The following is a 27,530-nucleotide window of genomic DNA, read 5'->3' as shown; positions in this document are numbered from 1 at the left end:
ATAGAGTCGCACACACAGTATACACAATATATAGTCTCACACACAGTATACACACAGTATAGTCTCTCACACACAGTATACACAGTATATAGTCTCTCACACACAGTATACACAGTATATAGTCTCTCACACACAGTATACATCCAGTATATAGTCTGTCACACAGTATATACAGTCAGTATATAGTCCCGGACACACACACACAGACAGTGCGGCGCAGTGATCTCTCCGCGGTGCTCCGCCCTGCTATATAAGGGCCGGTCCCAGTGACAATCTCCTCTTCATTCAGCAGCTCCGGGAACTCACGGACCGGACCCAGCACCGGACCCCGCTCCGAACCCAGCACCGGACCCACTAACACCGAGCAGCCAAGGTACTGTGTATAGTGAGGGGGTCGTGTTACTATGGGGGGGTGCTCACAGTATAAAGGAGGGCTGTTACTATGGGGAGGGTCTCGCTGTATAGGGGGCTGTGTTACTATGGGGAGGGTCTCGCTGTATAGGGGGCTGTTACTATGGGGAGGGTCTCGCTGTATAGGGGGCTGTGTTACTATGGGGAGGGTCTCGCTGTATAGGGGGCTGTGTTACTACGGGGAGGGTCTCGCTGTATAGGGGGCTGTGTTACTACGGGGAGGGGTCTCGCTGTATAGGGGGCTGTGTTACTACGGGGAGGGGTCTCGCTGTATAGGGGGCTGTGTTACTACGGGGAGGGGTCTCGCTGTATAGGGGGCTGTGTTACTACGGGGAGGGGTCTCGCTGTATAGGGGGCTGTGTTACTACGGGGAGGGGTCTCGCTGTATAGGGGGCTGTGTTACTACGGGGAGGGGTCTCGCTGTATAGGGGGCTGTGTTACTACGGGGAGGGGTCTCGCTGTATAGGGGGCTGTGTTACTACGGGGAGGGGTCTCGCTGTATAGGGGGCTGTGTTACTATGGGGAGGGGTCTCGCTGTATAGGGGGCTGTGTTACTATGGGGAGGGGTCTCGCTGTATAGGGGGCTGTGTTACTATGGGGAGGGGTCTCGCTGTATAGGGGGCTGTGTTACTATGGGGAGGGTCTCGCTGTATAGGGCTGTGTTACTATGTGTGGAGGGTCTCGCTGTGTAGGGGGCTGTGTTACTATGGGGGTCTTGGGAGGATCTTGCTGTATAGAGGGGCTGTTACTATGGGGAGGGTCTCGCTGTTTTTCTATGGGGGTCTCAGTAACACAGCCCCCTATAGTGAGACCCCCATGGTAACACTGCCCCCTCTATACAGCGAGACCCCAATAGTAACAGCCCCCCTATACAGTGAGCTTCTCCCCATAGTATGGGGAGGATCTCGCTGTAGAGATGGGGCTGTTACTATGGGTGAGATGGGGCTGTTTTGGGGTCTCTGGCTTGTAGGGTGATGGGGTTTATTGTGTAAAATAGGGATCTGTAATATGCCCCCCCCCCCTCCCCCGTGTTGGGGGGGGGGGGTATAGGGGTCTGTATGTACTGGTGCTGCTGTTACACCAGGTCTTCCCTCTCTATGCCGTGTTCACCACGGAGAGGGGGGGGGAGTATGGGATTTTGGATTAAAAGCCTCTGTTGCTCGCTCCCAGGTGTGTGGGGTGGGGGGACCTGCAGAGCATTGCAGCGTCTCCCGTGTGGGGTGGGGGGACCTGCAGAGCATCGCAGCGTCTCCCGTGTGGGGTGGGGGGACCTGCAGAGCATCGCAGCGTCTCCCGTGTGGGGTGGGGGGACCTGCAGAGCATCGCAGCGTCTCCTGTGTCATTGCGGTGCAGGCCCCTGCACTTGGCCCCGCCCCCCGCGTGCTTCAGGCCCCGCCCCCGGGGGGGAAGCTTCTAGATCTCCGTCACGTGATCCTCCAGGGTGGGGCGCACGTGGTTTGCGAGGCCGGCTTCCTACGTGTCGCCATCTTGTTGCGCGTCACTTCCGGCCCAACGGAAACCCGCTGGGGACCAAACTGCGGGCGGGGAGAGCCCTCCGCAGTGGCGTCACCGGGCACATTGAGCCGAGGAGCTGACACTCTTACTAACGTGTGTGTGTGTGTGTCTTGTTCAGAAACAAACACCGGTAACATGCTGCGCTCAGGGTTTACACGTCATGCTGCGCACAGGGTTTACACGTCATGCGTAGTTACCCGTGCTGTTCCCGTTGACATACTGCGTCCAGGATTTACACGTCATGCGTAGTTACCCGTGCTGTGCCTGTCTGAGTAATCCACGCTCCGTCAGTGCTCCTGACCGTGCCGTGTCACTTGATAAAGACCACGTTTGTTGGTAGCCATGTTGTCTGGCTCATGCATTTCTGCTTTGTTACAAAATCCGCAGCGCTCTGGATCATTGTTCAGACACGCCAGCCCTTCCGTGTGCCCCGGGTAATGTCACGTGATGTTGCCAGTCACCGTGGTGTGTAACATTGCAGCAGGGATTAAATGCTGAGTAATGCCAGGCCTGGGCCCTGAGACTAGAGCCGCCGGGCAGTGTTCCTGCGTCCCGCCCTAGCTCTTCCTGCGCTCAGGACATGCATGGATTTATGCGCATGGATCTATGCGCGGATCTCCGTGTGCTTGGCGTGCACGGACTGCTTGTGAGAAGCGTGTTGGAAAAGCTGCAGTAATCCCATGCATTGCGCAGAGTAATAGTTCTAATAACAGCCATCTCTAACTGCCTGCGTTTTATATTGCTCTGCGTTTGTTTAAATGCTTAAATTAATACAAATTGCCAATTAAATGATGCTGCAAAGTTCCTGTGTACTTGCTCGCTGTGATGTCACTAGTGTGGGGTTACAGTGAGATGTGGGGTTGATCATCTATATACCGTGTGCTCTGCACTGATGGGAGCACTGCCCCTATATAGTGTTCTCTGCACTGATGGGAGCACTGCCCCTATATATAGTGTGCTCTGCACTGCCCCCATATGCACAGGGTGCTATGCGCTGATGGGAGCACTGCCCCTATATGCACAGGGTGCTCTGCGCTGATGGGAGCACTGCCCCTATATACACGGTGTGCTCTGCGCTGATGGAAGCACTGCCCCTATATGCACAGGGTTCTCTGCGCTGATGGATGCACTGCCCCTATATACACAGTGTGCTCTGCGCTGATGGAAGCACTGCCCCTATATGCAGAGGGTGCTCTGCGCTGATGGGAGCGCTGCCCCTATATACACAGTGTGCTCTGCGCTGATGGAAGCACTGCCCCTATATGCAGAGGGTGCTCTGCGCTGATGGGAGCGCTGCCCCTATACACAATGCGTACAGCGGTTTTCATTGGGCTGTAGTCCAACATTTCACTTCAGTGCTGTGCAAACATTAAATTGCCAAAGAAACCAATTCCCTGCCCTATACTGATTGGATCCCCTGTAATGGCGACTGTCTCTAATACCGCACACGTGGTGGTACACGTGCAATGTCACTGGCCCCTCCGGTGTTTGGGGGTTATGTAGTAGGAGGCGGCCGGGTGAAGCACTCGCAGTACTTTGCTTTCATCTCACACTAGATATTGTATCCGCGTGCTTGTTACACACTGATGCCTGTGTATGTTGTGTTAATTGCAGCGCTGAAGGAGCGTCTCGGTGCGTAAAGATGGTGTGAATGGGGGATATTCAGTTCCCGCTGTCTGCTCCTTGTGACCTTGGTGACAGTCACTTTATCTCCCTGTGCAGGGGCTGTTTCATGTCTGCCCCAGTTCCCATGTGCCCCGTACCGCGCCTGATACCGCTGTGATATTTAATGCCAGAAGGCTGCCTGGTATATAACTCGGTCCTGTTCTCGTTCCCTAGATGCCAGAGGAAGTTCACCATGGGGGGGAGGAAGAGGTGGAAACCTTCGCCTTCCAGGCTGAGATTGCACAGCTCATGTCCCTGATCATCAACACCTTCTACTCCAACAAGGAAATCTTCCTGCGAGAGTTAATCTCCAACGCCTCTGACGTGAGTGCCAGCGAGCGACTGCTCTGCCCCGCGGGCAAGTGCCCGCTCAATAACCACACGCCCTGAATCCTGCCCCATGTGATTGGCAGGAACATGGCACAGCCCTGAATCATGCCCACACTTTCTTAGCCAGTTGTTGCACACTGTTTCCTAACCTGTAACAAAGGTATCATTGTGAGCGGGGGAAATCTAATGCCCTAATGCATAGATTAAAGGGGCGTCCTGTGCATCGCAAAGTGTGAGGCAAAGGACATAGAATAACGGATATCCTGACCCCTGAGTACTGGACTTTGGCCACCTTGGCTATAGACTGCTGGTTTGACCGCGAGGCGAGCTATTTGGTGCAGAATCTCAGACCCGATCTGTTTCAGGCCCTGGATAAGATCCGCTACGAGAGCCTCACTGACCCCACCAAGATGGACGGCGGCAAGGAGCTGAAGATCGACGTCATCCCCAACCGCCTGGAGCGCACGCTGACCTTGATAGACACCGGCATCGGCATGACCAAGGCTGACCTCATCAACAACTTGGGAACCATCGCCAAGTCTGGAACCAAGGCTTTCATGGAGGCCCTGCAGGTAACACCCTCCCGACACCCGCAGTGCAAGGGCTGCCGGAGCTGTCCATGCTACCGCCTGGCTACTGACCAGCCTAGTGACGTTGTCCACCACAGTGGGCAGCCGCTTAAATAAACCTGCATTACTGGCACGTGCCGGTCGGGTTTGGAAGGCGTCAGTGGGGCCTTCTCCTGCATTGTACATCGTACACATAATGTGGACTTTGTTCCTTCCCAGTTGCTCACTCTCTCTCTCCTCCTGGCAGGCCGGTGCAGACATCTCCATGATCGGTCAGTTTGGTGTGGGCTTCTACTCCGCTTACCTGGTGGCAGAGAAGGTTGTGGTGATCACCAAACACAACGATGACGAGCAGTATGCCTGGGAGTCCTCTGCCGGCGGTTCCTTCACCGTCAAGGTTGACACTGGTGAGTGCCAGATACCGCTCCATTCTCTTACTAACCTATTCATCCTACAGAGGCCCCGACTCTCCGTGCACAAGGAAACCGAGTAATAACGCACCGGGGGGGTTAAAGTTGAAAGGTTTCTTTGTGCTGTACTGCAAAGGGGCCTGGTCTTCCTTACACACTGGCTTATAGATTGTCCCTAAACGGGTATAGCAGTGTGGTCTGCTGAGCTAAAGCCTATACACAACCATGTCCAATGTCCCCCGCAGGAGGAACAGGACTAGGTCCGTGGCGGCTTCCCAGGAAATCCGTGTCATGTTATATTTAGTGTATAGTTGGCTGTAAGAGCGCCACAATCCTCCCCTACTGTTCCAGTCCTGATCCATGGCAGCAGGCACTCTGCCCTCTAACGCCCTCTCCTGGCTGCGTCCTTACTCCTGCCCTCCTGTCCCTCGCAGGTGAGCCCATTGGCCGCGGCACACGGGTCATCCTCCACCTCAAGGAGGACCAGAGCGAGTACTTGGAGGAGAAGCGTGTCAAGGAGGTGGTGAAGAAACACTCCCAGTTCATCGGGTACCCAATCACCCTCTATGTAAGTACGGGCCTCTCGCTGCAGGGGGGTGGTGTATCGTGCCATGGTGTGTGTGGGGGGAGATGGCACAGTGACCCACCCTGCTCACTGTACAGGTGGCACTTCCGAAACGTGTGACCCGTGAGATCTTTCTCCACTGACAAACGTTTTGTAATTCCCTTAAGATGCGCAAAATGTCCCTGTGTGGGGTGTGCAGGCTGCCTTCCAACACCCTGCAGGCTGCCTTCCAACACCCACACACCCTGCCGGCTGCCTTCCAACACCCACACACCCTGCCGGCTGCCTTCCAACACCCACACACCCTGCCGGCTGCCTTCCAACACCCACACACCCTGCCGGCTGCCTTCCAACACCCACACACCCTGCCGGCTGCCTTCCAACACCCACACACCCTGCCGGCTGCCTTCCAACACCCACACACCCTGCCGGCTGCCTTCCAACACCCACACACCCTGCCGGCTGCCTTCCAACACCCACACACCCTGCCGGCTGCCTTCCAACACCCACACACCCTGCCGGCTGCCTTCCAACACCCACACACCCTGCCGGCTGCCTTCCAACACCCACACACCCTGCCGGCTGCCTTCCAACACCCACACACCCTGCCGGCTGCCTTCCAACACCCACACACCCTGCCGGCTGCCTTCCAACACCCACACACCCTGCCGGCTGCCTTCCAACACCCACACACCCTGCCGGCTGCCTTCCAACACCCACACACCCTGCCGGCTGCCTTCCAACACCCACACACCCTGCCGGCTGCCTTCCAACACCCACACACCCTGCCGGCTGTCTTCTGAGTGACTGGTGAATAAAGGATAGTCTAATTGTGCTGGGGTTGACTAATGTCATTGCCCCCCCCCCCCCCCCCCCTCCTTCTGGCAGCTCTAATTCTTGCATAGACTTGATGAAGGGGGTACCAGCATTAAATGCTGTAGAAGGGGGTGCCACCATTAAATGCTGTAGAGGGGGGGTACCCGCATTAAATGCTGTAGAAAGGGGTACCCGCATTAAATGCTGTAGAGGGGGGTACCCGCATTAAATGCTGTAGAAGGGGGTAACTGCATTAAATGCTGTAGAGGGGGGTAACTGCATTAAATGCTGTAGAGGGGGGTAACTGCATTAAATGCTGTAGAGGGGGGTAACTGCATTAAATGCTGTAGAGGGGGGTAACTGCATTAAATGCTGTAGAGGGGGGTAACTGCATTAAATGCTGTAGAGGGGGGTACCTGCATTAAATGCTGTAGAGGGGGGTACCTGCATTAAATGCTGTAGAGGGGGGTACCTGCATTAAATGCTGTAGAGGGGGGTACCTGCATTAAATGCTGTAGAGGGGGGTACCTGCATTAAATGCTGTAGAGGGGGGTACCTGCATTAAATGCTGTAGAGGGGGGTACCTGCATTAAATGCTGTAGAGGGGGGTACCTGCATTAAATGCTGTAGAGGGGGGTACCTGCATTAAATGCTGTAGAGGGGGGTACCTGCATTAAATGCTGTAGAGGGGGGTACCTGCATTAAATGCTGTAGAGGGGGGTACCTGCATTAAATGCTGTAGAGGGGGGTACCTGCATTAAATGCTGTAGAGGGGGGTACCTGCATTAAATGCTGTAGAAGGGGGTACCTGCATTAAATGCTGTAGAGGGGGGTACCTGCTAATGTTTCTTCTGCTCAATGAATCTTTTGTCCTCCCCTCAGCTGGAGAAGGAGCGCGAGAAGGAGATCAGTGACGATGAGGCGGAGGCTGACGAGGAGAAGGTGGAGGAAGAGAAGAAAGAGGAGGAAGGTGGAGAGGACAAACCCAAGATAGAGGATGTGGGCTCAGACGAGGAAGAGGAGGGGAAAGAGAAGAAAAAGAAGACCAAGAAGATCAAAGAGAAATACATCGACCAGGAGGAGTTAAACAAGACCAAGCCCATCTGGACACGCAACCCAGACGACATCAGCCAAGAGGAGTACGGAGAGTTCTACAAGAGTCTCACCAATGACTGGGAGGACCATCTCGCCGTGAAGGTAACGCCTGTTCTATAGGTGTAACGATGGCAGCGTAGTGCGCAGGTCTGGTGTTTGGGGGGCCTGCTTCTCCTGGGTTATGATGGGGGGGTGAGGGGGTTCCCTGCAGTTGGCATGGTCTGTGCCCTTTTTAATACCCCAGTGACCCCTGGTGTTCTCTTCTCTCAGCACTTCTCCGTGGAGGGACAGCTGGAGTTCCGCGCCCTGCTCTTCATCCCTCGCCGGGCCCCCTTCGACCTGTTTGAGAACAAGAAGAAAAAGAATAACATCAAGCTGTACGTCCGCAGGGTGTTTATCATGGACAGCTGTGACGAGCTCATCCCGGAGTACCTGAGTAAGTGCGCGCTCCTTCCTGACCTCGCTGGGACGTGCGGAGGGGACACGTGTGGGCTTCCTGACCTCGCTGGGACGTGCGGAGGGGACACGTGTGGGCTTCCTGACCTCGCTGGGATGTGTGGAGGGGGACGCGTGTGGGCTTCCTGACCTCGCTGGGATGTGTGGAGGGGGACGCGTGTGGGCTTCCTGACCTCGCTGGGATGTGTGGAGGGGGACGCGTGTGGGCTTCCTGACCTCGCTGGGATGTGTGGAGGGGGACACGTGTGGGCTTCCTGACTCCTCGGGGTTTTGGAAGCAGTACGGCCGTTACTGAATGTCCCATCAAAAGTTTTTTCCTGTGCACACGGCTCGTAAATGGGGGTGTTGCTGATTCCAGATCCAAAACCTTACCATGTCCTGCAATTGTCACCCACCATCCAAATGGCTGCTCGTCTACAGCTCCGAGGTGGCAGACCGTGTCATTCATCTCTGTCATCTGTAGATATCTCCCTAAATGTGTCCAAAGCCACCAGAACTCGCAGCTTTATCATACTAATGGACTGTAATGCATTGGGTGCCACGGCACCATTTCTGGTAAAACCGGCTTCTGTGTCCACACTTGCCAACCTCTAATTGGTCTGTGGACACGTGCCTGTTTAATGGCTGCTAAACATGGTAAACCTTGAAGGCGCTATAACTGCTAATAAACCCTTTCCCTTGTGAATGGGTGTTATTGGCACACGGTAGTACCTGGTGCGTCCTGGCCCCTCCAGTAACCCCCTGTGTGTGTGTCTTTCTCAGACTTTATCCGCGGCGTGGTGGACTCTGAGGACCTGCCCCTGAATATCTCCCGAGAGATGCTGCAGCAGAGCAAGATCCTGAAGGTGATCCGCAAGAACATCGTCAAGAAGTGTATGGAGCTCTTCACCGAGCTGTCCGAGGACAAGGAGAACTACAAGAAGTTCTACGAGGCCTTCTCCAAGAACCTGAAGGTGAGGCCTGCCCCGGTGACCGGTGCTCTGGGGGCAGATACTCGCCGGCCTGGTTATATTCCCCGGTTACAGGGTGTAGCGCGTCTCCCTGACATGCCCAGTGACGCCGCGCTTATAGTGCCAATGTCGCAGCAAAAGAAATACATTGACGCAGCCGCGTGCGCTTATTGTAGGAGCGGCGCGGCAGCTTGGTTGCTTGCAGTCACTTCAATTTGATTTTTCCCCTGACCGCAGCGTGATGTCGCAGTCACCGGAACTGAGTGCGGCCATAGGCTGAGTTTAGTGTCCTGGCGACAGCTTGCGGCCGCAAAGCAACCCAATGTAGTCTGTAGCGACCGCATGTAGTCAGGGCGATAAAGCTGCCGATCCCTAGCTGAAAGATGTTGACGTTTGCAGCTACGGAAGCCCATGTGACTCGCCGCGAGCCGATGACACAGCGTTTGGACGTTTGTTTGCCTTCCAAAAAACAAATCGTCCCTGTGGTGGGATTATTCCTCATGAACCTCATACTCCCTCCCGGGCGTTGTATAAAGCCGCGCGTTGTATAAAGCGTCCTATGACTGACCACTTGTTTGTGTAATCGGTCCTTTGACAAATTGATCTTAATATCAAGTCTCTAGCGTTGGTTTTGCTGCTTTTACCTGTGTTTCACCACCACTTGTTTCTCTCCCACTCACATTGCTGCTCCGCTTTGGCGCTAGAACTCTGCGTTTCTGCCATTGTCTAAACTGTATTTGGGCAAAACTTTGACCACTTTCCTCAACCTTAATTCCGCTAACAATCTCCTCTCCCGGGACCGTGCGTCCGCATTTCCGCCCTGTTGTCTCCAGAAACTCGCATGCGCCAATCTCTTCTGGGTCTCGCTTCTAGAAGACTTGTGCTACTGTGGGTATATAGCTGAAGTGTGTGTGTTTGTGGGCCAGCGATACAAGTACACTTGTAGCCTGACACAATCGGTGTGTATCTATCCTAAACATGTTGCCTTGTTCTCTCTGATCCGCAGCTTGGGATCCACGAGGACTCTACCAACAGGAAGAGACTTTCCGAGCTGCTCCGTTATCACACGTCCCAGACCGGCGACGAGATGGCGTCTCTGACCGAATACGTGTCCCGCATGAAGGAGACCCAGAAAAGCATTTACTACATCACCGGTGAGTGTCCCCGTTCTGTGTCCCATACTGTACGTTATACTATATCCATGGGGTGGGAGCCTGCTCGTATATTCTGGTACTACAGGGAGCGTCAGCCCTTAATACAAACTAATGCCCAAGTCCTCACCTGGCTGGGGCTGCTTCCTAGGCTGACCCCGAGTGGCGTATTGCGGGGAGACGTGTCGTTCTGAATGCGCGTTAGTACAGTCTGTGGGATTTACCTGTAATCTCCCCGCCCCCAGGTGAGAGCAAGGAGCAGGTGGCGAACTCCGCCTTCGTGGAGCGCGTCAGGAAGCGCGGCTTCGAGGTGGTGTACATGACCGAGCCCATCGACGAATACTGCGTGCAGCAGCTGAAGGAGTTTGACGGGAAGACACTGGTGTCCGTCACCAAGGAAGGGCTGGAGCTGCCGGAGGATGAGGACGAGAAGAAGCAGATGGAAGAGAACAAGACCAAGTTTGAGAGCTTGTGCAAGCTCATGAAGGAGATCCTGGATAAGAAAGTGGAGAAGGTACGGGGGCTCCCGGCTGTACCATACGGGTTATCGGGCATTCCCCCCCCCTAACAGCGCCTGCAGTCGTGGCCTGCGCCCATTCTCACTTTCTATGCCACCCAAGAAAGTGATGCGTGTCAGTTAAACATTGCCACGTGTTAATTTGGGGGAATGAAACCGATTCAGAGTAAAATAAAGGTTCACTCACCGTCCCGCTTTCCTGTGTCCCCCTCAGGTGACTGTGTCCAACCGCCTGGTGTCGTCCCCGTGTTGCATTGTCACCAGCACGTACGGCTGGACGGCCAACATGGAGCGCATCATGAAGGCCCAGGCCCTGCGGGACAACTCCACCATGGGCTACATGATGGCAAAGAAGCACCTAGAGATCAACCCCGAGCACCCCATCGTGGAGACCCTGCGGCAGAAGGCCGAGTCCGACAAGAATGACAAGGCGGTGAAGGACCTGGTGGTTCTGCTCTTCGAGACGGCGCTGCTGTCCTCCGGCTTCTCGCTGGACGATCCTCAGACGCACTCAAACCGCATCTACAGGATGATCAAGCTGGGCCTGGGTGAGTACAGAACGGGCGCCGTGCCCGGCGTATTGATACCCGTTACCTGGTGAATATAGAGCGTGGGGGTTAAGGAACAAGCTCTGCAGTATTTCAATCATTCAAAGACCAGTTTGTATATCCGGTGAGCTGGGAGGTCTCCTTGGTCTCCTGGCTGTGTTGTGTTCAGCATGTTTGCACAGGCGGCATTGCATTGCTACGCCTGCCGCTCCCTGAACACCCTCGGGGCGTGTCCCTTACCTCCCCGCCATACAAACAAACTTCTCATCCACTATTGGGAAAGCCTTTTTTTTGTACGTCCTCGGGACGCTAAAATGGCGGCTGCTTACACATAGGATGTACATAAACTAACACTGCGTAAATGACGCACACGGCCACTCCGTGTAGTGTATACCTGTGTTACCGTGGGTATGTACCTTTTGTACAGATACTATTAAAGTGCAGGTTGGCCACTGACTGGCTGCCGGGGTGAGAACCAATGTTACAGGAAGCTCGTAATATACATTGCTCACCCGCTTATTTACTATACCGCGGGGGGGGGGCAGCTTCCTGCCTCTCGCTATACCGCGGGCGGGCAGCTTCCTGCCTCTCGCTATACCGCGGGGGGCAGCTTCCTGCCTCTCACTAAATGTATAGTGGTAATACCACCTCCTCCACTTGTAGACTTTATCGCTGAGTCCTAATGGTCTTTAAACATTTCTTATTGGGCCTGATTTCCACGCTCTCTGCCATCGCTTCGCCTGTTCACCTATTGTTGTGCCTCTTCCCCTTACCGTATAACCTCCTGCAAACCGAGGTTGCTGCTTTGCCTCAGGATGGTAGGATGTTGGCCCAGCCTGGTGACCCCTGTCCCACCGGAGACTGACCCTGTCCCTTTTCTCTCCGTCACAGGTATTGATGAGGATGACACAGCCGTGGAAGAAACATCCCCCTCCGTCCCAGACGATATCCCCCCTCTGGAGGGTGAGGAGGATGCGTCACGTATGGAGGAAGTGGATTAATGACGCTGCCCTCACATTTGGGGCCAGTTCCCTTTGCCCCCTCCCTGTCCCTGCAACTCATCCCCTGGGCGGTGTCGCCAACACCGACCCGCATCCTATGGACTGTAAATGTCATTCATTATCGGGGTTCTCTTTCCCCTCCTGTCCTGGGGGGGAGCAGTTTGTGGGGTGCGGAGAGGAAACTCCTGGAAGCTTCAGGACAAGCAGCTGCTGACTTAATTTAACCCCTCCTTCTCTGACCCTCTTGGTCAAACCTCAGCTCGCTAACTGCAGCCGTATAATTACCAGATCCCCGATGACCCAGACAACCGTTTAACCTGTTCTGTGCCAGGGGTGCTTCGCTGCAGACCTCCAGCACGGAAGGGGTTAAAGGCCTCCAATGTTGCATTGGCAGTGATCCCATTGGTGCCCTGAAATCCTTCATAAAAAGGTTTACCGCGGGTTTCCAGGCCTTGTGACCGCAGCTGGTGAGCACGGAGATGTAACATTCTGCCTGTGTGCCGCCGTGCGAGGCGTTCAGACGATTTGCTTTGCCATATCTGTGCTGTGTCCCTGTAACGTGGCTCCCAGCTGCTGCTCTGTGTGGAGTCTCCGGCAACCACAGCCCTCGGGTACACGGATACAGCCCAGATATTAAGCCGGCTGAGCCTGAGTACCAAGAGGTGTAACCCCTGCTGCCTTGTTTGAAGCTTGGAAGGGGTTAAGACTGGTCCATCTTCGCTCTGCCCCCTCAGGAAGTCTTCAATGCCCCTGCACCCCCCTTAAGAATGACCCCAGTAATCCACTCAGAGTGGTGTTGTGTTTGTCAAAACTTTATTATTTTTGTTGGTTGTTAAATTGACATGTTATGCAAAAATAAAGAAAAACAATTCTTTTTCCACCTGTTTGGGGTATCTGATTAACGTCTGGGACCTGTGGTACAACGCTAACTTGCTGGTGGTTTGGGGGGATTTTCAGACACAATAAAAGTCAAAGAATAAAGCTATTAACTTGGTGTGGGTTTCTGTAATTCCTCGCGCTGGTTAGAAGTGTTTGGGCTCTGGGTTTCTGTAATGCCTCGGCGCCCAGTCTGAAACATTTGGCGATCTCTGTCGCCATCATAGGCCCCGCGTATAGCTCGGTTTTTGTATAGCGCATACACGGCGAACCTTGCTCGGTGCTTCAACTCCCACAGGTGATGTGAAGGCCTGGGCTTTGGCGAGGTGATGTGAAGGCCTGGGCTTTGGCGAGGTGATGTGAAGGCCTGGGCTTTGGTGATGTGAAGGCCTGGGCTGAGGCGAGGTGATGTGAAGGCCTGGGCTTTGGCGAGGTGATGTGATGTGAGGGCTTGGGCTTTGGCGAGGTGATGTGATGTGAAGACCTGGGCTTTGGCGAGGTGATGTGAAGACCTGGGCTTTGGTGAGGTGATGTGAAGACCTGGGCTTTGGTGAGGTGATGTGAAGACCTGGGCTTTGGCGAGGTGATGTGAAGACCTGGGCTTTGGCGAGGTGATGTGAAGGCCTGGGCTTTGGCGAGGTGACGTGAAGGCCTGGGCTTTGGTGAGGTGACGTGAAGGCCTGGGCTTTGGAGAGGTGAAGGCTTGGGATTTGGTGAGGTGAAGGCTTGGGATTTGGTGAGGTGATGTGATGTGATGTGAAGGCTTGGGCTTTGGCGAGGTGATGTGAAGGCCTGGGCTTTGGCGAGGTGATGTGAAGGCCTGGGCTTTGGCGAGGTGATGTGAAGGCCTGGGCTTTGGCGAGGTGATGTGAAGGCCTGGGCTTTGGCGAGGTGATGTGAAGGCCTGGGCTTTGGCGAGGTGATGTGAAGGCCTGGGCTTTGGCGAGGTGATGTGAAGGCCTGGGCTTTGGCGAGGTGATGTGAAGGCCTGGGCTTTGGCGAGGTGATGTGAAGGCCTGGGCTTTGGCGAGGTGATGTGAAGGCCTGGGCTTTGGCGAGGTGATGTGAAGGCCTGGGCTTTGGCGAGGTGATGTGAAGGCCTGGGCTTTGGCGAGGTGATGTGAAGGCCTGGGCTTTGGCGAGGTGATGTGAAGGCCTGGGCTTTGGCGAGGTGATGTGAAGGCCTGGGCTTTGGCGAGGTGATGTGAAGGCCTGGGCTTTGGCGAGGTGATGTGAAGGCCTGGGCTTTGGCGAGGTGATGTGAAGGCCTGGGCTTTGGCGAGGTGATGTGAAGGCCTGGGCTTTGGCGAGGTGATGTGAATGAGCAAAGTCTTCGGCTGGTTTCTGAAAGTGGGATATTCTGATGGCTACAGGAAGTCAATTCATTCTCTGGCGACCTCTAGCCACAGGGCATGACCAACTTGTCTGGAGCTATAGACTTTTTTTCCCCATAAGATTTGGGGATGGTAGGTTTGATTGTGGGTGGGCCTGGAACTTACCTTCTGTTTTGAAGGTACAGGGGTCCTGGATCGCCCGGGGAACCCTAGTGTAAAGGTTTAAACTGTTGCGCTTGTGGTTTTTTTTTTATTCATTATTATAAGACCTGACTTCCTGATGTCCCTGATTAGTCCGGCAGTAACGTCTTGTATCCCCCCCAGAGTAGAACGGTAGGGGTGAGGGTTTGGGAACCCCAATGGTAATTACGGAAGTTCCATTATGACTTTCTTGACTTTTCTTTAAAGCTCGAATAGGGTTTATATTAACCAATTCATGTCTTGAAACAAAATTTATGTATGACTTTGAAAGAGTAATCTGTGGAAAGGGAAACCTTGGTTTTATCAATTAAATGGATCATTGGAATCGGGTGTTTTTAATAATTTAGGTAGGTCTTCAGGGGTGAGTTTGGGAGAACTTACCTTAATATAAAGATCAGAAGCTTTGTGCGTTTGCCCTTTATTACCATACAGGGGTGTGGAAACAAGTCTCCTTGCTCAAGATATCTTGGAACCCCAGAAAAGCAGTCATTGATGCTCACAAGTCTAGAAAGGGATAGAAGATTATTTCTAAGGATCTGGGGTTCCTCCAATCCACTGTCGGACAGATCTACAAATGAAGAAAGTTGAAGACCAGTCACGCTCTTGCCAAAATATCTCCAGGAAGTCCCCAGAGGAACGTCCGATCCGCCGGCCACTCAACTTGGCTAATGTGAGTTCATGGCAACTATCAGAAAAAGACTGAACAAGAGTGGTGTTCATGGAAGAAGAGCCAGGAGAAACCCACAGCTCTGAGAAGTGGGGTAAATACACATTGACCTGCACTATACATCCTAATGCATGTCTTGGAACCGTCCATGTTGCATTTTTCTCTGGCGTGATCGGTTCCGTCTTGAATACAAAGACTGTCGGACCTAATCACACCTTAGTATCCCACATTCACTAGCACCTTAATACTCGCAACGAAGCTCTCGTGTCTACCCGCTGGGGGTGCCCGGCCTTCTGAAGACAGCCGCGTGGCTCCGTCGGCTGCTACAAATCGCTCCGTCTGCGATGCCACGATTCCTTTCTGTAGGGGTTCCATCTGTCCCCAAACAGTCTCACTTTACGTCCACGTCTGCGGTCGTTCTGTATTCTTTCTGTCACGTCAATGAAAGAAGGATAATTCCAACAAATGTTCTTCAAGTAGCGTCACTTTAATGGGCTCAGTATATAATACAGGTGTAGTATGGCTCAGTATATAGTACAGGTGTAGTATGGCTCAGTATATAGTACAGGTGTAGTATGGCTCAGTATATAATACAGGTGTAGTATGGCTCAGTATATAGTACAGGTGTAGTATGGCTCAGTATATAGTACAGGTGTAGTATGGCTCAGTATATAGTACAGGTGTAGTATGGCTCAGTATATAATAAAGGTGTAGTATGGCTCAGTATATAATACAGGTGTAGTATGGCTCAGTATATAGTACAGGTGTAGTATGGCTCAGTATATAGTACAGGTGTAGTATGGCTCAGTATATAGTACAGGTGTAGTATGGCTCAGTATATAATACAGGTGTAGTATGGCTCAGTATATAGTGCAGGTGTAGTATGGCTCAGTATATAATACAGGTGTAGTATGGCTCAGTATATAGTACAGGTGTAGTATGGCTCAGTATATAGTACAGGTGTAGTATGGCTCAGTATATAGTACAGGTGTAGTATGGCTCAGTATATAGTACAGGTGTAGTATGGCTCAGTATATAGTACAGGTGTAGTATGGCTCAGTATATAATACAGGTGTAGTATGGCTCAGTATATAGTGCAGGTGTAGTATGGCTCAGTATATAATACAGGTGTAGTATGGCTCAGTATATAGTACAGGTGTAGTATGGCTCAGTATATAGTACAGGTGTAGTATGGCTCAGTATATAGTACAGGTGTAGTATGGCGCTACAGGTGGCTTTGAATCAGAGAGAGAGGACAGAAGCCTGATAATCCCACGTAAAGGACGCTTTGAGTTTGGATACACTCTTGCATATACTGTGGACTTTTGACCAGGGCTTGATTCTGAGCTAATTCTTATTTGGCTACTTTGTGTCTTGTAGGGGGGGGATAGGGTTAAGGGAAGTACCTTGTGGTTCTGTTGGACCCAAGGGAACGGGCCTGAGGAATGGGTTGTTACCCTGAAACGTTGCCCCTCTTACCCTCCCCCATTGTCTTATTCTATGTTTATTTGTTTGCAGTTTTTCCTTTGGTGTTTTTTCCCCGCTCCCCTTCCCCGTGTCTCTCCCCCGCTCCCCTTCCCCGTGTCTCTCCCCGCTCCCCTTCCCCGTGTCTCTCCCCCGCTCCCCTTCCCCGTGTCTCTCCCCCGCTCCCCTTCCCCGTGTCTCTCCCCCGCTCCCCTTCCCCGTGTCTCTCCCCCGCTCCCCTTCCCCGTGTCTCTCCCCCGCTCCCCTTCCCCGTGTCTCTCCCCGCTCCCCTTCCCCGTGTCTCTCCCCCGCTCCCCTTCCCCGTGTCTCTCCCCCGCTCCCCTTCCCCGTGTCTCTCCCCCGCTCCCCTTCCCCGTGTCTCTCCCCGCTCCCCTTCCCCGTGTCTCCCCCGCTCCCCTTCCCCGTGTCTCTCCCCCGCTCCCCTTCCCCGTGTCTCTCCCCCGCTCCCCTTCCCCGTGTCTCTCCCCCGCTCCCCTTCCCCGTGTCTCTCCCCCGCTCCCCTTCCCCGTGTCTCTCCCCCGCTCCCCTTCCCCGTGTCTCTCCCCCGCTCCCCTTCCCCGTGTCTCTCCCCCGCTCCCCTTCCCCGTGTCTCTCCCCCGCTCCCCTTCCCCGCGTCTCTCCCCCCCGCTCCCCTTCCCCGCGTCTCTCCCCCCCCGCTCCCCTTACCCGCGTCGCTCCCCCCCGCTCCCCTTACCCGCGTGTCTCTCCCCCGCTCCCCTTACCCGCGTCTCCCCCCCCGCTCCCCTTACCCGCGTCTCTCCCCCCCGCTCCCCTTACCCGCGTCTCTCCCCCCGCTCCCCTTCCCCGCGTCTCTCCCCCCCCGCTCCCCTTCCCCGCGTCTCCCCCCCCCGCTCCCCTTCCCCGCGTCTCTCCCCCCCGCTCCCCTTCCCCGCGTCTCTCCCCCGCTCCCCTTCCCCGCGTCTCCCCCCCCGCTCCCCTTACCCGCGTCGCTACCCCCCGCTCCCCTTACCCGCGTCGCTCCCCCCCGCTCCCCTTACCCGCGTGTCTCTCCCCCGCTCCCCTTACCCGCGTCTCCCCCCCCGCTCCCCTTACCCGCGTCTCTCCCCCCCGCTCCCCTTACCCGCGTCTCTCCCCCCGCTCCCCTTCCCCGCGTCTCTCCCCCTGCTCCCCTTCCCCGCGTCTCTTCCCCCCCGCTCCCCTTCCCCGCGTCTCTTCCCCCCCCGCTCCCCTTCCCCGCGTCTCTTCCCCCCCGCTCCCCTTCCCCCTTCCCCGCATCTCTTCCCCCCCGCTCCCCTTCCCCGCGTCTCTTCCCCCCTGCTCCCCTTCCCCGCGTCTCTTCCCCCCCGCTCCCCTTCCCCGCGTCTCTTCCCCCCCGCTCCCCTTCCCCCCCGCTCCCCTTCCCCGCGTCTCTCCCCCCTACTCTTGTGCTTTTTAAGATCCACATATTCTGCATTTATAGTCGTTAAGCATTTCCATATTTGTGCGATACCTGTTGTTCTATTATTACCGCTATTACATTTTTGGCTTATTCCGCGACTCTTTCGTTTCCTCTGTTAATCGGTGTGTGCTGGAGCCCTTGTTTTGGATTATATGATCTGCATTGGGGTGGTTTGGGCCCACTTTGTTCCGTTTGCACCCTGTACTTCATGATTTTTTATTCATTATTTAGAGTGCTGTCTATAACTGTTTATATACTATTAAATTAGAACCGGGACAACCCCCCCTCCCCTCCCCTCCTGCCAACCCAAAATGAATCAAAACTTATATACATATTTAAAAAACATTTTTTTTAAAGGCACAACTACACAGCCAAAAGTGACTTGATCCGACCCTTCCAATTAGGGAATATTTCCCCCCTGTAACAGGGAATTGTTCCTGCTGAAGAATCTTCCTCTAAATCCAGTTGGGAGCTGGATAAGTGCAGCCAGGCAATTGACCAGGCTCCACCTGCCTAATGAGAGCTCTGTGAAAGAGTGTCATGTGAGACACAGGAAAGGGATTTTCCTCAGTACACACGGGTGCTGACAAGAGGAAAGAGGTCTTGAGTGCACCAAAGGACTGGGGATTGAAAACAAGACAGAAGGGACCAGACCTCTTCCTGGACACCGGACCCAGGAACCTGCCAGAGGCTGGACCCTCCAAGACACCTGGACACCACTGACCTGAAGGTGCAACTGCTTTGGGAGTGGTATATTGGTAAAGGGCTTTCTCCCCCCCCCCCCCAGTCTTACAGATAGGGCCTGGGCAGTGAGTTAGCCCTTACACAGGGATACGTGTTTGTTGTTTTATGTATATTTGTGTTAGCTGTGTTATTTAAAGGAACGGGCAATAAAGCCTTATATTAAATTCACCCTAAAAACAGTCTCCATTTTGCATACCTCTGCACACATCTCTTACACACGCGTGCACAATCTCTTACACACCCCAAAGAGATAAAAGAAAACAGCTCAACGACCACAGATAACCAGCAGGTTTAAATTACACAGAGGGGGGGAAAGGACTAAAAATCTGCCCCCCAGCCCCCATTCCCATTACGTACCGGAGCCGGCGAGGCGGACTGTGCGAGGAAGTCCAGAGATCGAGGCCGGGTGGTAGGCCGGAGACGAGGGGGTCCCGTTGGCTCAGCAGTATTCATCCCCCCGGAACACAGATAAACTCCACCAGAAGGGGGATAAAAACGGACAGCTGGTGCCCACGCGGCCGCAGGGTGAGAGGAGGAGGAGGAGGAGGAGGAGGTGTGGCGAGTGCGTCCGGGCTCCCCGGAGCTCTGTGGGGTGCGCCGGGGTGAGAGAGGAGACATCGGGCCGGGTACCACGTGCAGTCAGGCCTGAATGAATTGGTCTCCACATCGGGCCTTTCCAAGATGGCAGACGGGTCCATGCGGCAGCGAGGAGGGGTCTCCATTGACAGGTGCCGGGGGAAGGGTGACGAGAGGAGAGAAAGCAGCCACCCCCATCCACCAGTTCAGGAGTGTAGTCAGAGGCGAAGACAGGGAGGGCTTAGAAACGCCGCAGCAGTTCTGTCTCCACCCACAATCAAAGGGGACCAGGAAATAGTCTGACTCAGAAACCAGAAGAATGTGTGAATGAGAAGCCCAACCGGAGACAGGGCCAAAATCAACTTCAAATATACCAGCCGCATGTGCAGCGTTGAACAAGATGGCTGCCGTATAGCCTAAAAACTCACGAGCTCAAGGGAATGAATATAACTTCAAACCGCCATACAGATATATCCAGCGCGCCCACCTCACTAATAAGGAAGGGGAACATAGCGAGAACCCGACCGTGCCACCTACCAAGGGCAAAAAAAAAAAACCCTCCGCCTAACAAGAACTTAAGGAATTCTTCAAGCGACGAGAGATTCCCATCAATGCGAAGCAGTGACTCCCAAACTGCTGGAGTAGAATCGGAGTCCGCACCCCCCTGCCGTCTACACACAAAACAAGACATTGAAGATATTTTTGGTAACATCAAGACATTGATCAATCGGGAAAAAGAACGGATCCCAGATACAATTGAGACAAAAGTAGATGAAATCCTAGAAGCCTAGAAATTGGCCGACCAAGAGAGAAAGATCTTCAGAGATCGTGTGGAAGAATTAACAGAAGGTCCGGAAGATCTCGAAAATCGTTCAAGATGGAACAATATTAGAGTGAGTGGAGTACCAGAATCTACCCCCAATATGGACTCATACCTCCTAAGACTATTTCGGACCTTGGCTCCAGACCTGGCTAAATCCCGCTTTCAACTTGATAGGGTGCATAGACGGAGGCTCTGGGGATAGGACTACAGAAGGAAACGGTCAAGCTGATTGACATCCATTTTGATCTAAAATGGCAGAGATCTTCCTTGAAATACCTGGGAATCAGTTTGACAAACACAATAAATACACTATATGAGGCCAACTGCCCCAGCCTCATTAGAAAGCTTAAGAACAGTCTGTCTCAATGGTCAAAATATCCAATATTTATTTATTTATTAAATATTTCACCAGGAAGTAATACATTGAGAGTTACCTCTCGTTTTCAAGTATATCTTGAACAGGAAGAATTAATTCAGTTAAAATGAACTTGTTACCCCAAATATTATATCTCTTTCTATCCCAATAAACAAAAAAAAGATATCACAAATCTCCAACAACACGACAACGTTTATTTGGAATGGTAAAAAAAACGAGGGTCCGATATAAGATTATGATACATACGCCGGCTCTGGAGGCCTCTCGGTACCCGGCTCTGGAGGCCTCTCTGTACCCGGCTCTGGAGGCCTCTCGGTACCCGGCTCTGGAGGCCTCTCGGTACCCGGCTCTGGAGGCCTCTCGGTACCCGGCTCTGGGGGCCTCTCGGTACCCGGCTCTGGAGGCCTCTCGGTACCCGGCTCTGGAGGCCTCTCGGTACCCGGCTCTGGAGGCCTCTCGGTACCCGGCTCTGGAGGCCTCTCGGTACCCGGCTCTGGAGGCCTCTCGGTACCCGGCTCTGGAGGCCTCTCGGTACCCGTCTCTGGAGGCCTCTCGGTACCCGGCTCTGGAGGCCTCTCGGTACCCGCCTCTGGAGGCCTCTCGGTACCCGTCTCTGGAGGCCTCTCGGTACCCGCCTCTGGAGGCCTCTCGGTACCCGGCTCTGGAGGCCTCTCGGTACCCGGCTCTGGAGGCCTCTCGGTACCCGGCTCTGGAGGCCTCTCGGTACCCGGCTCTGGAGGCCTCTCGGTACCCGGCTCTGGAGGCCTCGGTACCCGGCTCTGGAGGCCTCTCGGTACCCGGCTCTGGAGGCCTCTCGGTACCCGGCTCTGGAGGCCTCTCGGTACCCGGCTCTGGAGGCCTCTCGGTACCCGGCTCTGGAGGCCTCTCGGTACCCTGCCTGTGCTCATATTACAAGGCAGCACAAGTCAGTCAACTGGCACCGTGGCATCTGGACAGAGGAGAACGGGTGTGGGTGGACATTGAGGCATCAGATACTAGTCCCCTATTACTGGGGTCTCTATTATGGCTTCCAGCCCACTCCAGACCGGAGGCTTTGGCATGGGACCCGGTGATCTCCCACTCTTTGAATATATGGAGCATAAATAAATGTCAACACAAATTTACCTTGAAACGTTCAAACATGACCCCACTATTAGGGAATCCAGATTTCAAACCTGGATACTCGGGACAAAGCTTCCACTGGTGGGACACTGCGGGTGTAACCAGGGTGGGGGATTTCCTGCTGGACACCGACATTCAAACATTCAACACATTTAGGGAGAGTTATGGAGCACCTGAAGAAGAGCTATAGAGATATCATCTATTGAGACACGTTGTTAGCTCACAAAGTCCAGGAGTCTCCTCGTTCAATGGTGCCCTTTCTGAGGCTATTTGTAGCACTACTGTATCAAACACATTCCCAAGGGGCGCAGACTCAAACCCCCATTTTATGAGACAATGGGAGGCGGACACAGGCGAGGTCCTGGGAAATGGAGGAATGGGAAAAGATTTGGGACGAGTTGGCAGCAGCCTCGATTAATGTGATCACCGAAGGAAATGGATACCAAGTTTTGTGCAGGTGGTACATTTGCCCCTCACGGTTACACACAATATGTAAAACACCCCCCCCCCCTCTGCTTTAGAGGCTGCGGGGGTGAGGGCACAATGTGCCACATATGGTAGAGATGCCCTGGAGTGGCGTCCCTTTGGAAAAGGACCTATGACCTCATATATGACTTGTTACGCCTTAGGCTAATTCCCACTGCACTGGCGGCGCGTGCACGGAATTTCACCGCGATCTGCGGTGTTTAGGGAGCCGTTTTTAGGCTTGGGGGGCGTGGCCAAAATGGGTGTTGTGGTCATGATGTACATTTTCTGATCCATGTGTGTCCGTGTGTCCGTTTGTCCGTGTGTCTATGTGTGTGTCTATGTGTGTGTCCGTGTGTGTGTCCGTTTGTCCGTGTGTCTGTGTGTGTGTCCATGTGTGTGTCCGTGTGTCCGTGTGTGTGTCGGTGTGTCCAGCATTGAGGAAGGATCCACCCCCCCCTGCCGGCGATCTCCCCTCCTCATTGGCTCCCTGCCACACCACGTGACGCGTGGCCGCTCGGGATCACAATCCTATTGTAGCCCCTGCTGGCTTACGCGTCACAGTGCGCAGTGAGCCTGGCAGCGAGGAGGGACTGGGGCCGGCTAGGGAGGAAGTAAGGAGCTGGTGAGTGGCGCGCACGCCGCTGGATGCAGCGGGATCCAAGCCTTAGCATCGTTCCCAACCCTTAGCAAGCCCTCCTTAATAAACACCAAGAAGACATACCGAAAACAGCCCTTAAGCTAATTAAACACATCCTAACAGCAACCAGATCCTGCACTGCAGCCTCCTGGCGATTAAAATGCCCGACTACACAGGAGGTAGAAACAAGGCGATGGTGGGCCCTCCTGATGGAGAAACCGACAGCCGTTCTTCATGATAAAGTGGACACGTTTGAAGCGGTCTGGGAACCTTGGATGGCGAGAAACGGTCCCCGTGGCTCTAATAATCAATGACTTACATTATAGGTTTCTGTAAAACCCTCAGCGGAGAGGACCCGTCAGGAAAACCAGAGTTTAAATACGAAGAGCGCACCAAACCCAAGAAAAACATACCAAACTGCCGCTGACGCCTGTTCAGGGCGAGTGTCATCGCGACAGCGCAAAGAACCAACCTGACAATTACGTATGTTTCCATGAAGCTGCACCTGAAATGTACCTAACCCCTTTGGTTTTGATTTTTTGTCTTTCTGTATCTTCATTGTGATATCTGTATTATTGTCTTTAAATGTCTCCATACCGCCATCTTCTTTTTTGTATCCCCTCCCCAAAAAATCTTATTAATAAAAAAAAATTAAGTAAAAAAAAAAAGCTTGCAGGAAACCAGAAAAATATTTCTCAAAACTTTGTAGAAACATTAAATATTTCTTACAGGACACGTGGAGATGATAAAAAAAAAACTCCACTTAACGAGGCCCCCCAGTAACTCGGATTTCAACAAGTAGGGGTGTGCTTTCATACTTGGTACTGCTCTATCCTGCATCATGTGAACGGTCAATGGCATGGTTCTGACAGAAAATAACATTGAAGATACTGATATGACTGGGTCTCCCTGGAAACCACTGCTGGTTTTTTTTTACACCTCTCCACGCTGTGCGTGTGTGAGTCAGTACTCAGAGAATGGAAACCCCACTGACAAGGTTACGTCACAAACGGACATTTTTAGAGCAGGAAATGATGTCACTCGCTGGAAACGGTGTCTGTAGCTGTGTGGGAAATAATGATTCTGTAACGCTCACTTTGTGTAATCCCTCCAGGTCAGTGTGAAGGTCGATCAGTAAGACTTCAACCCCTGAGTTCTGTTCTGGAGACTACGGGGGTCATGCAGTAAGCGGCAGAAAATTGCATTCGCCAGGGGTTTGAATTCGCCATGTTTTTGGCGTGTTGCCCTCGCTGTATGCAGGAAGGGCCGAATCCGTGGCGAATCACAGCGAGAGCAACATTGCCAAACATGGCGAGTAGCTGGTGGCGAGACAGTCTGCCCTGCGAGAAGCTGCCGAGAAGCCGTCCCCTGCCGAGATGTGTCTGCATCAGAGAGAGATCCGCTCTCTCTGCGCAAACATCGGCACATTAAAAAATCTTTTAAATACAATTTTATTCATAGTGTACATGTGCAGGGGGTCTCCGGAGCTGAACCGCATTGGTTTCAGGTCGGGGGACCCCCTGCTTCCCGAGATACAGGCCCCTTTATGAGGTGCCGGTATCCCTCTGCATTTAAAGGTCCCGATCACGTGACCGCGGAATGTAAACAAAGCAGAGGGATACCGGCACCCCATAAAGGGGTCTGTATCTCGGGAAGCAGGGGTCCCCGGACCTGAAACCAAAGCGCTTCAGCTCCGGAGACCCTCTGCAGATCTACACTATGAATAAAACACCCATATCAATAAACAATCATTCCTTACCTTTGCGGCTATGTGCTACGGTAACGAAGCAGCATGAATGTATTTTTAATAATAGTGTACTGTGAGCAGGGGGTCCCCCGAGCTGAACCGCGTTGCTTTGTGGACCAGGGACCCCCTGCTTCCCGAGTTACAGAGCCCGGAATGTGTCATCGGGTGGCAGTGTCGCCGCTATCTTTATAGCACCCCATTCGCGCCGTGTCCGCTATAAAGATGGCGGCGAGACTGGAACCGATGACACATACCGGGGCCTGTAATTCGGGAAGCAGGGGGTCTCTGAGCCACAAATCAATGCGGTTCAGCTCAGGGGACCCCCTGCTCTCGCACAATATTATGAAAATACATTAATGCTGCTTCATTACCATAGTGGATAGCGGCAAAGGCAATGAAAGGGTTAAGGCATAATAGCATGTTTATTGGGGACAATTGCCCCCAATAAATATTGCAATAAACAACATACACCCCCTGTGCCCCCAACAACCCCTATACCACCATTACATATAGAACATTTTTGGGATGCACAGCAATGATACTATAGGCCGGCGGGGGCCCTCGGGTGTTCCCCGCAGGCCTGCAGTTCCAATTCAGTGCACCCCAAAAAAAATTACAACACATAAATACACCACCCTTAACACATACAGTATAGTAATGTGCAAAATTACTATTATCCACATATGGATAATAGTGAATTTGCCCATTTAAAATACATGAAGAACAATAAATACATATTGCACTCACCCATGAAGGCCATCCTCATCTTCATCACCGTCCATGCCCCCTCCGATGCTGCAAAACATAAACAAGAATAAAAACAGCCAATGTAATGTCCCCTAACCCCTTAATCACCATAGCGGTTATTAACCGCTACAGTCATTAAGGGGTTAACCCACCCTCACCCACCACTTGGGAGGCCTACATACCCTCCCCCACTAACCCTCCACCCCGTGAGGCCTAACCACCCTCACTTACCCAATACCCAGCCGGAAGGCCTACCCACATACAGTTGGGGCCAATACCCCCTTCCCCCACCCCCAGTACTCACAATAAAAACAATACACAGCCCCACAATAAACATCATTATATTTATTCTATACATAACCCAGCCCCTGTGTCCCCCCATAAATACATGATTTATTATTTTACATACAGGGTTAATACCCCAGGCCCACGGGAGTCCCCGGTGGGCCTGATGGGTCACCTCATAGACCTATAATAGCCCAGCAGGTGGTCCACCGTGGTCCACCAGGTGGTCTCCCCGGGTCACCGTGGGCCACAATGGGGTCCCCACGGGCAGGCCCGTGGCTGTCTGGGGGGCCCGGGTCAGACCCACAGGTGTCTGAGGGGCCTTGGGTGGTTCCCACGGAGGTCTGGGGGCCCTCGTGTGGTCCCTACGGGTCCGTGGAGCCCCCACAGATGTGTGGCCACCGGTTCTTCCCTACAGGTGTCCCCCGTGGACCCGGCAGCCGTTTACCCGTGAGAAGCCCGAGGAGACCTCAGGTGGTCGCCATAGGTCCCCCGCAGCCCTGAGGAAACAACCCTGTATGTAAAAAAAATAAACATGTCCTATACATTAAATACATCAATCCCCCCCCCCCCCCCCTCTCAACACATACAGTACAATAATGTGCAAAATAACTATTATCCAGATAGGGATAATAGATTATTTGCCCATTATTAAACACATTAAGTAGCATAATAAAATAAATAAAGTTCTACTGACCTCATCAATAAGAAGCCCCGTCGCCAGCAAAATCCTTGTCCTCCGTTGCCAACAAAATACATAGCCAATACATTGCAATTACATTCTGATATCAATTAACCCCATAATCACCTTATCGGATAATAACCGCAAAGGTAATTAAGGGGTTAAGCCACCCTGGCCCGATACAAGGAGGAGTCGGACCCTAATATGTAAAGCTTTGATTATAGGATATAAAAGGGGGTTGTAAGAAATATGTATTGTGTATGTAATACAGAACAGGATCTATGTGACAAACCTATCACATTTATTGCCAACTTTGTATCCCTGAAACTTTCCGCCGATTCGCTGGAAAGAAAGTGACGCTACAGGATTCCGCGAGATAAGCAGGTACCGCGAGATAAGCAGGTACCGCGTGATAAGCGGGAGAGGCGGGATCAGCGGGTACCACGGGATAAGCAGGTACCGTGGGATAAGCGGGAGAGGCGGGATCAGCCGGTACCGCGGGATAAGCAGGTACCGCAGGATAAGCAGGTACCGCAGGATAAGCAGATACCGCGGGATAAGCAGATACCGCGGGATAAGCAGATACCGCAGGATAAGCAGGTACTCCGGCATCCTGCCAGCGGCAATTTTATTTGGGGGAGGGTTGGGGTGTGCGGGAGGTGGGTGTTTCACATTGTTTGGCGGAGTCGGCGATTCCCAGCGATGACCGGAGCCCCACAATCCACGCCGGCGACCCTGCATCAAAGCCGGGTACTGCTGCGGCAGCTACCCGGGGCTCGCCCATGGCGGCGGCAGTGGCGGAAGAGCCGCGATTCCGGCAAAGTGCCGGAGCCCTTTCTGAGTGGGGGGAGGGACAGGGATTGCGGGAGGGGGTTATTTTACCAAGTTTGCATGGAGCCGTGTTTCTCCACAAAGACCTGGGACCCTTATCCTGCATCGTTCCCCCTGTGCCAAACCCGGGCGCTGCTACGGCGGCGACCCGTTGCTTCCCGGCCCAGATGATGCTGGCGGCGGCCACTCCAGTCCCCCTGCAATCGGGACCAACAAGGCGGCGGTCTCTGTGGGGACCAGCGAGGTAAGCCAGACCAAGTCGCAGACTGACCCTGACTTATTTTTCCCTATGACTGCACCCTGTTGTTTCACTATAGGGGTGACCGGGGGTGGCAGGAGATAGGGGTACCAGGGGAGGGGAAGGAAGGGCAGCTTGTAGGGCAGCCAGGCTTCCCCATTACCCTGGCGGAGCAGCAAGGGGACTCTCAGTTAAGAGCCCCACTGTTGCAGCCTTGCTATGGGCTGGAGGTATCAGGGGTTGTGGCAAAGTTAGACCACCCCCAGATTACCTGCCAGCCAGGAGCTAAGGTG

The 27,530-nt window shown here is 53.5% G+C and overlaps 1 protein-coding gene across 1 annotated transcript; it reads left to right on the top strand.

Annotated features, from left to right (window-relative positions):
- Positions 1 to 221: 221 nt before the first annotated feature.
- Positions 222 to 12,877, top strand: HSP90AB1 (heat shock protein 90 alpha family class B member 1). Its single transcript, XM_075598825.1, has 12 exons — positions 222 to 373; positions 3,766 to 3,915; positions 4,287 to 4,493; positions 4,738 to 4,897; positions 5,335 to 5,468; positions 7,164 to 7,478; positions 7,647 to 7,812; positions 8,595 to 8,785; positions 9,789 to 9,936; positions 10,179 to 10,447; positions 10,665 to 10,998; positions 11,890 to 12,877. Exons 2-12 carry the CDS (start codon positions 3,766 to 3,768, stop codon positions 11,997 to 11,999), a joined length of 2,184 nt encoding a protein of 727 aa, XP_075454940.1. The 5' UTR covers positions 222 to 373; the 3' UTR covers positions 12,000 to 12,877.
- Positions 12,878 to 27,530: the final 14,653 nt, after the last annotated feature.

This window comes from Ascaphus truei, chromosome 4, assembly GCF_040206685.1.
Source record: "Ascaphus truei isolate aAscTru1 chromosome 4, aAscTru1.hap1, whole genome shotgun sequence".
NCBI lineage: Eukaryota > Metazoa > Chordata > Amphibia > Anura > Ascaphidae > Ascaphus > Ascaphus truei.
This window is presented reverse-complemented; position numbering and strand designations above follow the sequence as displayed.